Source organism: Gallus gallus, chromosome 20 (assembly GCF_016699485.2).
Source record: "Gallus gallus isolate bGalGal1 chromosome 20, bGalGal1.mat.broiler.GRCg7b, whole genome shotgun sequence".
Classification (NCBI taxonomy): Eukaryota; Metazoa; Chordata; class Aves; order Galliformes; family Phasianidae; genus Gallus; species Gallus gallus.
This window is the reverse complement of record NC_052551.1, coordinates 13,704,167-13,721,005: the sequence shown is the minus strand read 5'-3', so window position 1 is coordinate 13,721,005 and position 16,839 is coordinate 13,704,167. Positions and strand designations below refer to the sequence as shown.

General features: G+C 44.9%; 1 protein-coding gene across 6 annotated transcripts; it reads right to left on the bottom strand.

The window, feature by feature from the left end:
- Positions 1 to 2,089: 2,089 nt before the first annotated feature.
- On the bottom strand, positions 2,090 to 15,949 carry KCNG1 (potassium voltage-gated channel modifier subfamily G member 1). Of its 6 annotated transcripts, XM_046902925.1 has the most exons (5): positions 15,807 to 15,949; positions 15,084 to 15,391; positions 10,533 to 10,648; positions 8,650 to 9,453; positions 2,090 to 8,145 (listed from the first exon to the last, which is right to left on the bottom strand). In XM_046902925.1, exons 4-5 carry the CDS (start codon positions 9,406 to 9,408, stop codon positions 7,369 to 7,371), a joined length of 1,536 nt encoding a protein of 511 aa, XP_046758881.1. In that variant the 5' UTR covers positions 9,409 to 9,453; positions 10,533 to 10,648; positions 15,084 to 15,391; positions 15,807 to 15,949; the 3' UTR covers positions 2,090 to 7,368. The 6 variants fall into 6 exon arrangements, with proteins under 6 accessions (XP_046758881.1, XP_024998116.1, XP_046758878.1 ...); XM_025142348.3 differs by having other exon boundaries at positions 15,084 to 15,949; XM_046902922.1 differs by lacking the exon at positions 15,084 to 15,391.
- Positions 15,950 to 16,839: the final 890 nt, after the last annotated feature.

Genomic DNA, 16,839 nt, shown 5'->3' with positions numbered 1-16,839 from the left:
TGCACATCACGCTGTTGGGGGCACTGGTGCTTTCTGATCAGAGGTGCTGCTCTGGAGTCATCTGTGTGGCACTGCTATTTTAAGATTTATTTACCATGAATCAATAACAGGAAGAGCATGATAGCCTTCTCCAACACCTTTGCTGACATTGCAAAGGGTTTTATTGTAGAGTCACTCTCAGCTGCAGATTCCTCTCCACTGGGCACCTTCTCTGTTACTATAGCTCTGTATGATACACAGTTGCTGTGATGCCTTCAGGGTACTTCCATCTGGGAAAGTGAGATAGGCACTGCTGAACTGTACTGTAAGCAATAACACTACAGACAAATCATTCTTATTTGTTGTGGCTGCATCCTACCTGTTCTTCATGCCTACCTGTTTTTCCTTTCCTGTTCTTTCTCTCTGCGGTGAGCTCTGGGGGTATATACCTAGGGAAGGTTACAAAGTTTCTTGAGTCATAAGCAGCACTACTAACACACATTCCAAACCAAATCATGTACTGAAATTATATGTGGAGGTGTGGATTTGTCTATACACAACTAACGAACAGTGCACTATGTGTCCATGCGTACTGCTGCAATGAACAGGGTAACATGGTAGCACTGCACCCGGGCCCTAAGTAGTTCTAGCACTCTCCTTTCTTTTAGAATTTTTGTGTACATTTGGAAATAGATTTTATTATTATTATTTTCTTTAATGGAAGCAAATACTCTCTGTTTGACCATTTCATTTAGAGCCTGAACCTGGCAAGGTCATTAGTGTTTGGATATTGGACTGGAGGTCAGCACCTTGGTGCTGTTTTGTTTGTTTACAAGCATGACTGTGGAATTCCTCCTCTTCCTAAAGGCAAGTTTCATTTGTCCCCAGGGAACGTTTCTGAGGAGAAAAGTCACCCCACCAAAGCAGTGGCTCAGTGGGTCACCCACATCAGTTCTTTCAAGGAAGGGGTGGGTGTGAGCTCACAGCTAGCACTGGAAGCACAGGGCACTGCAAGTGTGGCCTTACATGACCCTGTATTATAACAGAGCTACAAATTTACATCCTAATGATAACATTTGGGATTTGGGATCTACAGGCCTGAACTTTTACTTGATATGCAGCCTGTTGCTTTGAGCAGTCCCTACTGTTATATCTACAGCAGCTTTTCCCAGCACAGAAAGGTGTGAGGGCTCTTTTTATTGATCGTCTCCTATCTGCTGTATTAAATCCTGTGCCTACCCACAGACTGATGCTCAGAGGCAGTTCTTTTTGCTTTTGTGCATAAGACAGCAATGGTATTTTTTTAACAAACATTTTGTAAGTTTGAGAAATATGCATCGATCCTCTGACAGCAAAAAAACGCAACGATGTTTGTGTTGGGTAAGATGTGGTCCAAATATGTTTAACATCTTCCTAAAGATGAATGGTGCGGGCTGCTGCTTCTGGGACGGGATTCCCGGCACTCAGACTGAGCTGCCGGGAGCGGCCCGAAGGTGGCAATGTCGGATCCTCGAACGGCCCTCACTGCGGTCCGTACCGTCGGAAACGCTTCTCCGAGCCGAGCGCTGGCACACGGGCGGGAGTTACAGCACCTCAGTAACTCCTGGCTCATCCGGAAGAGTTGGCCGTGTATGCATTTTGTTCTGTGTACGTATTTTGAATTCTAAGACTTTCATTGTTAGAAATGCAATCATATGCCTGATAAAGGAGCAGCTGAAACCTCAGTTTAGCAGCGCTGCCCATGTTTGTGTGCCCCGGCTGACTAAGGAGTTGCACGAGGCTGTTCAACTCTTGTCACAAAGGCTACAGGAATAATGAATGGATATTTATAAAGTGCAGATTTGGTCTAATTACCCTACCTGGCCTGCTGTGTTTCCAGTTATGACAGAAGTCTATTTCTGTTTATTTCTGGATTAGTTCCCACAGGCTTTCACAGAGAAAGTGAAAGCCCCATTGGGCAGAGCAGAAGCATCCCCTGATACTACAGTCCTACAATTTCTTTGCCGTGCCTTTAGCAGAACTAATAGCGGTCATGCAATCTTAGGTGCTTTCTAGGGAGTATTTCAGAAGATATGAGGTGCTAGAACGTGAGAAAGAAAAACAATAAGCGAAAAGGGAGGAAGTTCTGGTTTTATTTTTAATAATTATTAAGCCAAACTGACCATTTTAAGTTTGTCAGTGCAGTGCAGGCAACATTCTCCTTTATTTGTGGGATGTGAATTTATCTTTATTTGTGGTGTATGATTTTACATAGTCCTGCTGACTGATCCCAAACAAGGAACACTGTCCTGGGGACTTACAATCTAATGTCACAAGATGAGACAACGCACACAGAGATGAAGTGCCTCACTGGAGTGTCAGGTGGGATCTGAGCTGATCTTCACTTTCCAGTCCTTTAAATGATCATTTCTATGTTAGCAATGCTGAGATCATTAGCAATACTGAATTTGGCTTATTAAGATATCACGGAGCAAGTGGTAAGTGAGTGGGTAAATCTTATGTTAAGCATTTTTTTCTGTGCTAGTAATAGAACATTTGGAGTGTATTTTGTTGTTGGGAGTGATGCTCACCCCCTGTTGTGAACTCTAGCCCATGTCTTCAGTTCTGCCTGCTTTCTGCAGGTTGCAGTCCTACTCTCTAAACAGCCCAGGGATGCTGCAGTTCCACCAGTTCAGAAGGCATTGCACTCTGGGCTTTATTTCTGTATTTTTGGTATAGATCTCATCTTTTGGATAAATAAATACCAAATTCCTGTAAATCTTGCACAAGGAAACTAGCAACTATTAATGCAGGGAAAAAAAAAAAAAGAGATATATACTATTGGAGCACTGAATGATGCATGAACAGAGACTTCAAGACTCCCAGTCTTCAAAGTCACCTTTGTCATTTTTTCATTTAATTCCTGATTAAACACAGTCAGTTACATCTGTAGGACTGTGGGCATCCAGTCTAGTTTTCAGCCTGTTGTAGATCCAAGGGAAGGATGTGAAGTTTTACAGCTTTGTTACAAGAAGGGTCTGCTCCTTTCCTCTTGCTTTAACTTAACAATCTTTTTTCTTAACTAAGCCAAAAGGAAAAAAAAGTCAGTAATTGTGGAGAACAGAACTATTTTAGGAAAGAACTGCCTATTTTAGGCACGAACTGCCAAGAACCGCTCTGTTTGCCACTGGCATTGATTCACACTGTCCCTGGCCAGCCCAGAGTGACCTCCTTGACCAGGGCTCTGTGTAGTACTCCTCGTTCCCTGATACCCACATGTCAGGAATCAGGTATGGGAAGGATAAATAATACAAGTTGGTGCTGGTAGACGTTGGTGGTTCTGTGCATTTGAAGAATGAGGCTCCAATTCATCTGACCTAACACTGATCTTCTAATGATACACCTGAATTAGGGACCTGCCTCATTCTAGGCTCCATTTAAAAAATAAAAATTGGGAAGACTTCACATTTGCCAGTGGTGATCTAGGGCTTTTGGCAATGAGGCCATGACTTCAGGCACTTTGGGAAAGGTCTAACACAAATTTTGGCTGAGTCTGTCTACAGCCTGAAGGGGGAAGACTGAGGGGTGAGCTTTTGTTCACTGAGAGACTCCCACAAACTTTGGTTGCAGTAACACAGAGAGCTGCAGCGGTAGGAATGAGAAACTTCTGCAGCAAAACTTCTTTTGCTTTTGCATTGGCCATTTGTACTCAGTTAAGTTCTACCCAAACAAGTCATGAATGTATACAGCATGCTGCTTTTCCTTCCCAGACATGTATCTGATGACGTGCAAACTCATGTTTCAGTTCTGTATAACTGTTGTTGCTTAATCAGACTTGCTAAAGCCTATGAGTCTTCAATGACACCACTAAGACCACTGAGTATGGAAGTCAGGAGTTCTGAATTACAGCGAAAAAATATAAAGGAGCAAATGGAGACAAGTCCCATAGATGTTCTAAAGAGAAATTTCCCTAAAACCTCAACCTGTAACAGAAGTGCAACGCTCCAACTCACTGTAGCAGAAATGCTGAGTCACGGCCTGAAGCAGTGATGGAGCACCTGGTGGGAAGGCAGGGCCAGCCCAGGGGAGCTCAGATACATGCAGTGTACTGAGTGATGGAAGGGCTGGAGCCAGGATCCACCCCTTCCCAGACCTCATTTAAGGCAGTAGAGGCCGTTGAACTGATGCCTAGCTTTTTCTATACTCAGGTAACTTAATTTTCTAATAAATGCTTTATATTTTCTGAAGCCAGTGTGCTTCAGCTGGTGATGCTCATTGCTCAAACCCTTCATCAGCTGCTGTTCACTTCTCACCTCCTGCAGGTGGTCGTGCCTGCCTATAGCACTTGTGACAGTACTTCCACACCTTAAGAAGCACATGGAAAGAAAAGGAGAGCCTAACACTTCATTACTCAAAATTAATACAACTATTGCTGTTTGTATTCCTACTGTATGTACTTCTGCAGTATACACAGGTTAATATAAATAGCAATGCAGGCCTATCTCTATTGGAGACATGCACCACTCTGTCAGTGGGAATTCTTACATTCTTTTGACTTCATAAAAGCACAAAGTGTTTTTATTGGGACATTCTTGTTGGTTGCACATGCTGTTAAAATGTAAAAGAGGAGTGATAGCTGACTTGGTAGCTGTCAGCTGTGTCACTGGAAACAGTCAGCTTTTGAATCGATCCATAATTTTCACGAATTTGACTAAAATCTCAGATAATGTACTCTAAAGAGGCATAATCACCTTAAATGTTCCGCCTTCACAGTAAAAGCTAGAACGCAGCATGTGGGTTTCATACTAATGTTGTGCTCTTAAGATGTATATCTGGATTTATTTAGCATAAGGACTACAGTATGCGTTACCTTGTGTAAAACAGAAGCAAGTTTGTTACAGTGATTCATAGCGAGACGTGTTGATGCGCTTACAAGTGATGTGCTGCCAAGTACAAAACTATATAGGGGTACATCCTGCCAGGCTGATTTGTTCCCGGCTCAGGCAGAGCTCCCAGCAGGAGGGATGCTGTCACAGGTTTGCTCTACCAACACCCAGCTTCAGAGTGATCTCTTTTTTTCTGGACAAGGACTTGAGAATCAAGTTATTATTCTGGGATTAAAATAAAGTGACACACAAAATAAATGACCATTAACTCAATGTAGACACACTGGAAAAAATGGATGGATTTGTTAGCTAGAATTAAAGGGAAATAAGCTTAGGTTTTGTTTGGTGAGTCTCGGTTTCTCCCTTCTCACTTCCAAACGTATGGCTCAGCCTGTCACACACAGTCAGTGATAGGCAACTGTCACTCACAGGACCAATCTAATTACCACTTCTTTCTGTAATGAATGCTGACACAAAAGGAGAAGGATGTATAGCACTTGTATTGAAGCCAATGCTACAGATGATCAAACATTTTTTAAATTAAGAGTATTCTGGATGGAAAACGTGTCCCTTTTTGTCACAATGTTCCTGTTTTTTATCCAACTCTAATTAAAGCTGAAGAATAAGAGTGAAAAGCTGGTTACGTTCCTAGCTCTGGCACATAATTAATTGCCAAGAGTTTATGCTGGGTATGTTAGCTCTCTGTAGGAATGCTCCATAGGCGTATTTTTCTATGACAGAAGATTTTTAGAGCCCTAATTAGTTATAAAGAGCACTTTTTACAGTTTGGGAATTATTTCTTAAAAGTAAGCATAGCAAAACACCTTCAAATTTCATTTAAGAAATCTGAGAAGAAAACCAGCACAAGGGTTTGACCAACTAGCTTGGGCTGAGGAACAAATTCTGTTCCTCAGAATTGAGGCCCTCATCTAAAAGCTTGGCCCTCATCTAAAACACCAAACCACCATGCATGCTGGCACTCCCAGCAGCCTGCTCAGTAAGAAGGCCAGTAAGCAACAGGCAGGGCTTCTGCAAACTGGAGTAGAGAAGCATTAGTAAATGTGATGGGAACTTCCAAATCTCCCTAGCTCCTAACAGTTAATGGAGGGGGGGGGGGGGGGAAGTGTAATTCACGAGTTTCTTTTCTTCACCTCTGATTACACATGAAGTCAAACAAGTGAACTGCGTACTTTTTTTTTTTTTTTTTTTTTGAAGTTCTGGTGTTTGTCTCCTGCATTGTTATGCAAACCACAACAAATGGGAAGTCTGACATTTATCCGCATATGGGCAGGTGCCAAACCTGAGCTCCTCCCCGACACAGGTACTGCCTCAGATGTCAGTGGGGAACCTGGACCATAATATAATAATTTGTGGATGTGGATAAATATTATACAGTCGTGTTCTATGGCCTTAATTGCCTTTTCATAACCTATTCAGTTTTCTCCGTTACTATGATGTCTTTAATACTGGGAAAGGTATAGTTAATCAACTCTTAAGTCCCTCATGACTGAGGACGGGAAAGGATAAAGCTGTCAGCACCCCCCACTCCATGACTCAAATGATATTTTCTTTTTTTTTTTTTTTCATCATTGGCAACTTCCCACGACCACATATTTTCTGCTCCTTCTAAAGAACGCAACGCTGAATGTGAATGGGTAGCTGCAATATTGATTTGTCAAGCAACAGTAGGGTGTTCCCTGGAAACAGGCCTCTCTTAATTCTGTTTCATAGCTGAGGTAAAGTAAAAACATGGAAACAGATGGTAGGGAACGACTGGCATCTTACCATGCATATTTCATTTGATTTGCAGCTAGTCTCCCCTTGATAATATTAAATGCTACAAAACTCAAAAGGCTGCTCCTTGGAATCCTGCATTCAGTGACACGGGATCAATATTGTAACTTCATTTAAATTTTGAAGCTGATGTGCTCTAAGCATTTGCATCTTCAGTGAGGTTATGATACAAACAGCTCGGTTCTTTTTTGTTCCTGTCATGTTTAGGGCTGACTTACAAAGAAACGTACGGTTGCTGTTGTAAATAATGAATCTGACTTAATGTTCTTTAAGAGCACAGTGGGACAAACCTCTGTGGTTATTTCGATCATACTCTAAGGCATTTTACTGGGAGAGAATTTAGCCATTAATTTTGTAGTATTTACATTATTTATATACAAGAAAAATGACAGCCTGCTTAATGATTATATACATTGTGATTCAGTTGGAAAAAATGTGCAGTACAAAAGACAAAACATCCTCTGGAGTACAGAATGATATGTTATTTTTGTCAGAGAACTTCTCATCCCTAAAATCCCACTGTGTGTTCCCTGTCCTTTGCATAATACTGGGGAGGTTGGGGGGAAGAAACAGCATGATTGGAGACTTCTTAAACCACATCAGTTCCTGGTTGATGGCCCCTTTTCCTCCTTTCAAAATGAGGATTACCTTTGCAAAATGCTTTCAAAGCAAAGTAAAAGATGGAATCTGATACAACAGAACAATACCTGACATGAGGAAAAACAGTAACTTAAATGTCATTCATTGCCCTGTTGTCAGTGGAGATATTTGGGAATAAAATATCACTCCCTTGTGATGCATTGCTTATCTGAGACTTTGTTTTTAATAAGAATTGTGCCCTCCTGTACATAATTCTTTCCTGTTCTTGCTTCAACTCAATGTAGGAGCGAGAGAACGTGTGGAAGATGGAAGTGACTGGGAATGCCATGAGGAGGATGCCACTCAGTATGCTGCTCAGTGCCACCACTTGGCCGGGAATGCTCCTGGGAACCATATCTCCATAGCCTACCGTGGTCATGGTGATGACAGCCCACCAGTAGCACGCAGGGATGCTGGTGAACTCCTGCGAGTCCGCCATCTCGTTCTCAATGACGTACAGGAGTGGTGCAAACAGTGCGATGGCCACGCAGAGGAAGAGCAGCAGGAGCCCAAACTCCCGGGTGCACCTGCGGGCGGTCAGCCCCAGCGTCTGCAGCCCCAGGGAGTGCCTGGCCAGCCGCATGACGTACAGAATCCTCAAGGCACGGAGTATTCGGAGGACCAGACCGACTTTGTCCAGGTAGATGCTCCCAGAGCTGGGCTTCTTGTAGCCCACTGAAGTGGTGTCTACCAGCAAAGTGATGTAATATGGCAAAATAGCTATTATGTCAATCAGAGTTAACGGTCTCCTCAAAAATGCAAACTTGTTCTTTGCCTGGATGAATCTCAGCAGGAACTCCAGTGAAAACCATGCCACACAGACAGACTCCACAATGAAAATATTGTAGCACATCTGGGAACACTCACCCTGTAGGAAAGAGGAGGAGTTTGTAATCAGCACTTGGATAATAACTATTTTAGTTGGTACAGCGACAGGAAGAGAGTTCTGTGGGCTTTTTTAAACCCAAAATATTAAAGGAGTTGAAGCTGTTGCTATGGGAAAACACAATGACAAATTGGAACAAGTTAAATGCACATCTTAGAAAAGAACTACTTATTCCACAGAAGATATTCCTTGGTAATTTCAAGCATTCTAAATAGCAAATGCAAGCTTAACAAGGCATTACAGAGAAGAATGTTGTATAGAAGAATGCCCAGGAACAACAGTTTTCTTTGGACATCGTAGAACTTTATATGATTGATTCTTTTGCAGGTAAATGAACAAAGTCATATATGATTTGAAATACTTTGTGTATTTTTTTTCTATCTAAAGGCAGCTGCAAAATCCCTACTCAAATCAACACCATCAGACTTTGTAGTTGTCCTGCTCCTCCCAGCACATACCATTTTCTAACCTGAAAAGGGAACTTACCTTATCCTCCTCCTCCCTCAGGTCAGGCATGGTGCTGATGGACAAATTCACTGCTGTAATAGTTACAAATAAAACAGACAAACAAGCAAACACCTTCCCAGGGAGGCCAGACTGGGGTCGTTCTACCATGTCTTGCAACTTTTTCATGCACAAGCCAATTTTTGTCTCCTCTACTGTTTCACCTGTTGTTTCATTTTCTATAAGATCATCCTCCCGTTCATTTATTTCTGTAAACTCCTCCATTTTTTGCAGATACCTCCTCTTACAACACCAATCCAAATTGTCTTCCTCAATTCCCCAGTAGAGCAGCTCCTCTTGAAAAGACAGCGCACACATCTCACGCAGGAGCCGAAGTTTTCCAACCCTCAAAAAGGTCAGGATTGTCCTGAATGCTCCGGGGTTGCGGTCAAAAAAGAACTCATTGCATGTCACATCGTAATCATCACAGATGTTTAGGATATCATCAAAATTGTTGCAGAATTTTAGCTGTCCCAAGCGTGTCAATGGGAATTCATCAAGCGTGGTCCACGGGAGCAAATACTTAATGCCCCCTACGTTTATAATAATATGATGCTTCCGATCATCAGGGTGAAAGCCTTTCAGGAGATCCTCTTCAGGGTGAATTAGCTTGGCTCTTTGGTAAAAGACGCCCTTGAGGGTTTCTGTTTCTGGGAAGAACGTGTGGTTAAAGGAAGCATCTGAAGCACAGCTCAGGGCACTATAGTCATAATCAGAATTTTCTCCAGGTAGAAGAGTCATCTTGGAAGATAACTTCACATCCCTTTGCTATTCGTTAAGTGTCTTCTGGAATGAAAACCAGATACATGGATTTAGTGAGTGAAGTAGCAGAGGATGAATGCTTTCTGGGGAGGCTGTTTTTGTCCAGCCAGGGAGAAATGACTCTCACAAAGGCCCCTCCCTTATCCAGGAGCTCTGCTTGGCATTTTTGTCAAACTAGGGAGCTTCCCCTGTCTCACATGCAGCAGACTCAGTTCCCTGCAGGTACAGAGGGAAAACAGGAAGCGTTCTTGCATGTGGCATGTACAAAAATTATGGTAGTATCAACAAGAACACAGCATTCAACTGTGTTTTGTAGAAAATAAGATTATATCTTTTTTAAAATTTAACTATTACAAATAAAAATCCCAATGATTTTTGTATCCATTAAGTATATAGAAAGAATGGGGAGTCAATTATGCTGTAATTAACTAAGTACTTAAAAACAGCAACAACAGTGTAAGACTAATTTCTAAAAAGCCATACAGAAACAATTTTGGAGAAAAAAACCACTTATATCGATGATGACATTTGTATAGACTTTATGTATATTTAATGCCGTGGCAACTCCCTTTTTAAAACCTCACTTATGAAAGGTTGTTTGGAAATACAGAGTTTCTGCACAAATACTGGGATGTTATTTCAATTACAATTAGCACCCTATGCACAGTAATAGGCTGTAATTATACAAAACTCAAACATGCTTATGACGACTTTGAAAATCAGGTTAAAATTCTGCTCACACAAAAGCAGTGCTAAGCCCATGGAATGAAGTGATGACAAAGTTCAAATGGATATAAATCAGGGATGCTGGAAATACTGAACTCTAGCTGCTCAACTCACTGGGATGTAGCAGCCCTTCTGAAAGCCTGCCTTGCACAGAGCTGTGCAGTACTACTTCTGGGTTGCCCACCTCCACAGCCAGTCACAGCTCAATGAGTTGCTGAATTTCATTTGACAACAGTACATATTCATTAAGTAGACTGTAGAATGATGAGTAGATATTTGTTACACACAAGTATTCTGACTTTCCAGTCTCAAGTAACAAAAACTACAATTAATTCACTTCAGTAGTCGTATAGTTTTGTTCTCCTGGCTGCACTTACCTCCTCTTTGCTATGCACCTCGGGGCTGTATATCCCTGCTAGAGCAACTTCCTTAAACACAGAACTGTTGTTTTCAGTAGCTGAGGTTTATAACCCACATCAATGGTGTTACATACCTGTTGCAGAAGAAAAAACATCAATACACAACAGCAAAATACTTTAAACACAGCTGCGCCTCAGTTTAAGTGCAACAGGCCTTCTTTGCTCCATGGGGACTTAAAATAATATTTTCAATAATATACTATCCCAGTCATGCTCCAAAACTTCCCGGGGGGATTGCTGTAAATGGAACGGCTCCTTACATGTTTTTACAAAGCGGTGTCCCCAGGTGAGCTCTGGGTGGAGTGATACTGCTTGATGTTTTATGTGTATAATCCTGAGTACAAACAGAGACCATTCATTTACTTACCTCTAGGGCCTGTGGTGGGACTGTGGGAGAAGAAAGCCTACAGGACAACACAAGAAAGTGCACGGTGTGATTCAGACCTTCTAAGAGCTGCAGTACCGTTTCCTGGCCTGAGGTAAGCAAAGGTGGTGGCTTTGTCACCACCCCAAAGTGTCTATATGTCTATAGCTGGTGATTCCAGAAGAGCTCTTTGGAGAGTTACCATGCTCTCTGCAAAAACCTAAACTGTGCTTGGCTTTGGTGCCTCCTAATTGTGCCTGTTGTGCACAATTCTTTGCTTCAGAGTTATGGGTCTGGGAATAATCCCCATGGCAGGGAATGGGCAAACTCCTAAAACTCTAGAACTCCTTTGGGAGAGTGCAGAACTGACAAAATCCCACAGGATGCACTCAAATAATCTTTCTGTCAATGGCAGTTTGTATCTAGCCTCAAAAAAAGGCTAAGTGAAGGCCTGCTGACCTGCAAGCCCTGCTTTCTAAAGGAACGTTAACATGAAACATAACCATATTAAAAAGTGATATTATAGGAAATCCTGGCCAACGCTGGGATTATCAGTGGAGCATCACAGCATACAGCAGCACTGTGCCCACTGCCCCCTGGAAAAGCTGTAGCACTGCCATCAACAAACGAATCCGAGAGGAATGGCAGCAGGCTCAGACAGCACCCAGTGAACAGCGGGAGAAGGGAAGAGCTGACCTAGTAATTATCCTGTTGCAGTTCCATCACATGAAATACTCCTAGTGACCTAAGAGCTGTTTCCTACCAAAGCATTCCCAGGATCCCATCTGTAGAAAGAATGCCACCAGGAGTTCAGGCCATAGGTTTGATGCGGGAAAAATGGGACTACCTGACATACTCTTCTCCTTAAGAAGACTGTCATCTTATTTGGAAACAAGGTTTGTCCCCTCTGCCTCAGCTATGTCGAAGTCAGGGCTTGCCTCAAGAGAATAAAGATTATGATTAATGGAAGACTGTGGGTAAATGGGAACTAAGTTAACAGGTTTCCCTGCTGTAATACCAGATGATGTCGGTTAGCAACAACTTCTCCTCTGAATCTCAGCCAGGAAAAATGAGGAGGCAGCGCATCTCTGTGACTGGTTTGATCTCCCACCACATCCATTGTTGACACAATGGGAAGAAATGGGCAGAGAGAAATGTAAATGTTCGTGCATGTCAGACACACTGTAACCCTGAGGCATCAACTGTGAAACAACAGAGCAAGGAAAAAATTACTTCTTTCTTTACTTCCAGCTTCTCGACCTGCATGAGAAAATAAATTGGGCTAATTAATCCCCTGTTTAAGGCACCGAATGACTGCCTATAGGAGGTGGCTCCTCCTCCTTCTATGGCCAGACTGGAAGCCCCCAGATGCCATGCAGGCAGCTACAGTATTTGATGCCTGCACCTGCGTTATTTATGTGGTTCTTTTACCCCAGAGACACCAAACTTTATACCTAAGAGAGAAGGAGAAAATAAGAGCCATATATGGTCTGATTAAAGGGATTACGGAGATAAATAAAGCCACACATTTCTTTCTATGATTCTTGTCTTTGGAAGGCACTTCTATGTGATGACGATCAGCACTCCTTTAAGAGGAGACAGATCTAACTGACAAAAGGGCTGTGGGTTTTTTCTGTTACGAGCTTGAAAAATGCCCAAACTGCCTTATTCATATTCTGCAGGCTGATGACATTGGGTTAGCTGTAAGAAATGCATCGGGAATTAAAGACAACACAGTAATATAAGGTCAGAAAAACACATTAGCCTATATCGACAATTTCCCCAACATTAATGATTAAACAAGATGAACTTCAGGCTTGTGCTACAATAGTAAAATCTCCAGTTAAAACTGCTTTGGTAAAGCAGGGCCCAGAGAAACAGCCCTGCCACATGGGATGGCATTCCACCTTCCGAATGCTTGGGAGTTCATGAATCCCAGCTCTTCCTTTCAGCTGCCTCACTCATCAGATGTGCTCATCCTGGATAAAGCACTTCTCTGAGCTTCTTTCCTTCTGTTCTACTTTATTTATAAGCTCAGTGGGGGCAAGAGCTGACTCTTACCACATTATACAATCCCAATCACAGTTCTGACTTCCAGAAACTGCCGTAATCCCAACGAACTGCCCCCAGCAAGGGCTCCTGGTGGCTGCCGATGAGGCGAGGTGTGTGAATCAAGACGTAATGTCTTTTCAGAAATCTCTCACTCAAGATGATACTCTTATCCATTATGTCTGGTGAAGAAATTGGATTAGAAATGGCTCCTGCCCTTTCTTTCAGCAGAAATTCAGGAAGGGTGCCAGACTCCTAGACAGTGAGGAAAGAATTATTAAAGATGTTCCTCTGAAGTAAGGAAATAGAAATTGTAAGTAACATCCTAAAATTCCACCTCAAGTTCTGTTCTCTCCCTCTCCTGTGTCCTCTGCAGCATTTCGAATTCTGCAGTGCATCTCTGATGTAACCAGAGCTCCTGCAAGGACCTGACACTGCTCCGCGATGCAGACAATTCAAAGTTGTGCCTGGGTGATAACAAGCATGCGAGGAGGATGCATAACTCTCCTTAGACTCTTTGATCCATTCCAATGCCTAGAATTATCTCTGCTGCTTTTTACTATTTGTAGATTTAGTAAAAAAAAAGTTTCATATTTCAGTGCAGAGTGAATACAGTGACTCTGTAAGAAGCAGCTTTGCCGTTCAGTGTTCTGGCACTCCTTATTGTTTCCTCAGTTAAAGCAGGCAGTGTTTCCAAGCAGTGTTAAGCTCAGCTCTCTTCTGACACACGACTTCCATCCTGTATCACTGTCAGGGTGCTCCTCTGAAAAACTTCAAGCCGTGCTTCTGCAGCTCATCACGTAGTAACAACAGACCTTCAACTCTGCTAAGTGAGCTACATCAAAGTAACACTTATAAGAATCAACGTACAGCACAAAATCAGCCTGAAAAACAAAATCTGCACAAGATATTCTCATCTCTGAATACAGGTAATGCCTGCAGTTGTTCTTTCGCAGAGAAATGGATTTACATTCGAGCAATTTTAGAAAGTCACGCTGCAAGCTGCCTTTTAAACATCTGTTTTAAAAGTAAAGGATTTGTCATTTATTTACACATAAGTGTATTCTGATATTGTAATGAAGAGATCTGTAGCCACGGAGCAATTTTTTCACGCATGTTTTCTCTGCTTCTCCCCTCCCCCCCCCCCCCCAAATTCCGATACAAAAATAATCTGCCAGAAATACATTGTCTATAAAGAACAGTTAATTGCCAACAAACAGAAGTCGGTAAATACATCAATATAAAAGACATCTCCATCATTTAAAAAATAACACTATAAAAGACCTTCAGATCAGTCAGAGAAGAAGGAATCTGAAACGCAAGCCTCCATGCGCAGCCACAGGACCGGGGGAGAGGGACCGAGGGCCGGGAAGGGCTCCCGGAGCGCCACGGAACGCCCCGCCAGCCGCCAGCCGGCACCGCGGCACGACGGCCGGGCGCAGCCGCACGGTGCCACCGCTGCGGGAGCAGAGAGAACCAACGCGCCGTCGGGAAGAGTTGCCCGGCGTGGGGCGCAGCCCCTCCCGCACGCCGCACACCTGTTGCTACGCCGCGCCCCGCTCGCCCCTCCGGGGGCACACCGGGACCCCGCCGACCCCCTGCGGGGAGGCCCCGGCCGGGCTCTGCCTCCCGAACGGGAGCGATGCTCCGCGTCTCCCCGCCGGCCCCCGCGGCTCCCGGAAGAAAAGTTCCCCGCAAACTTGCCTGCAAGTTGCCCGCCGTGCGCGCGGGCATCGAGCGCGGCCGCCGGCAGCCCCGCGGCGGGTAGCGGCCCCGCGGCATGGGGTCGGGCGGCAGCGCCGGGCCGTGCGTGCCGCGCTGCGCCGCCGTTGCGCGGTGCGGCGGCGGGGGCGGCCGCGTGTGCGGGGCGTGCTGGCGGGCCGGCGGTCGGGCCGCGGCGGCGACGCCGGGGGGGGGCCGGGGAAGGGCGGGCGGTGGCGGCAGCGGCGGCGGAGGGGCTCCGACCTCCGCATGGCGGCGCGCCCGGAGGCGGCCGAGCGGCTCCGCGACGCGCGGGGAGCCCGTGAGGAGGGCAGCGCAAGGCTGCGCGGTGCGCTCCTCACCCGACTGCCGCTCGTCTGCGGGCCCGGGCTGACCTGACGGCGGGGACGGGGAAGGAGGAGCTCCTGGCGCTTTCCTCCGCGGAAGCCGCTTCTCTCCCGACGGCGAGGGGTCCGGGAGAAAGGAGAGCAGCAGCAGAGAGACGGGAGCGGGCAGAGCAGGAGCAGGGAGACAGGAGCGGGGACAGCAGGCCGGTAACGGTGCTGCGGACCGGGGAGCTCTGCCCCGCCGTCACCCCCAGCGCAGCTGCGGGGCTGCACGCAGGTGGCATCCGGGGCTGCTGGCGGCAATGCTGAACTTCTGGTGCTCTGCCCGTTCCGTGCGCGTTTATGTCTTTGCTTCTCTGTCATTAAAGAAGCGTGACGTTAAAAATGTCTGTCAAAGCATAAATCATAGCATCTCCGTTCCCCCCTCACCCTCCCGCTGCCCCTAAGCAATGACTTCAGGAAAGCGATAACTGCTCTTTGCTCCGGTGGCACCCTTGCAGTGTACAGTGACGATTAACACATGAACACTGATTGTCAAAGATTAGGAGAGCATTCCCCGTGTCTTCTTTTGAATGAAATTTGTATGACGTCTGGGTAGAAACTACTCTGAGTGGATTGAATCTCTGTTTGAAAGCGTGAATTAAATCTTGGTTCCAGGGTTAAGGAGACAGCGGCATCTTCAGCTCTGCCACAGCCCCGTTTGCGGGCAAACCACTCCCATCCCGCGTGCTGCCGGTCCCGGCGCGCTGTGCTGACGGCGCTGCTCCTTACCTGCCGGGCAGCGCTCTCGGAGCGGTGCAGCCGCACTCCGCACCTCCGCGGCGGACGGGGACGGTGACCTCTGCGCTACGGCCGCCTCTTCCCGGAGCGCTGTGCACTTCCACCGAGAGCGGGGAGGGGGTCTCGTTTCAGCTGAGGTCTTTAGTTGCTATGGCGATATAAATTGAAAACTTATACTATAGTGATTTGTGCTTTCCTGTGTGTGTTTTCTGGTGGTTTTTTTTTTTTTTTTTTTTTTTTCAAAATTAAATAATGAAATGAGACTGTGCTTGAGAACTGTGTGGGCACTCAGAAATAGTCATGCTTACACTCCTCATCTATAGCTGTTAACAGGAGTTGTGCAGAGGGCTGCTGGTGGCTGTGGGCAATGGGTGGCTTCTTCCTGATATTGCCTATGATTTTTATTTGACTTTGGAAAGGTTTCGTAGGACGGCTCCCAGCCTTCGTCTGCAGAAGGGAAGAAACTGGTGTTACTGACCACAGTGATACGTATGAAAAGTTTTGCCTTTGTATAAGTAGTCTGTAATAATCTTGTTAATGAAAATCTGTTTTTAAAAAGCCTTTGTTGGCGATTGCTGTCAGTGAGGAAGGACACAAGCAGGATCTCCCAGGGAGCTGCCTGGGAACGGTTTTCCTTGGTATTTTCCATAATGAGTTGTGTGATGGAGTGCAGAGCACTTTTACAACACTTGCAGCAATTCCAATCACGGAATGCATGGGCTTAAAAATTGCCCTGATGTTACTGGAGACCTGGTCTGAATTCATCCTGATAAAATTCTAGCAGAAGAAGGCGCTAAGAAGGGATATCACATATCGAATGAGGACTGCTCCATTGAATGAAAATATTGCAGAAGAATCTTGGGATTAAGGCAGGTCACGGCCTGTGCAGTGCTGCGAAGTAGTTGTGCTGTTCTGAGTGTCAGTAACAGGGGATCATATATAATTTTGGTTGTTTTGTGTTATTTCTGTTCTGTTCAGCACCAGTCAGACTTGGCTGAAGCACTCTATCTAGTTTCAAGCATTA

Excerpts from the sequence above, each read along its gene's own strand:
- KCNG1 (XM_025142348.3), bottom strand. The coding sequence starts at position 9,408 with ATGACTCTTCTACCTGGAGAAAATTCTGATTATGACTATAGTGCCCTG. Across the intron at positions 8,146-8,649 it reads TGAGGGAGGAGGAGGATAAG|GGTGAGTGTTCCCAGATGTG; the intron begins GTAAGTTCCCTT and ends TCTTTCCTACAG.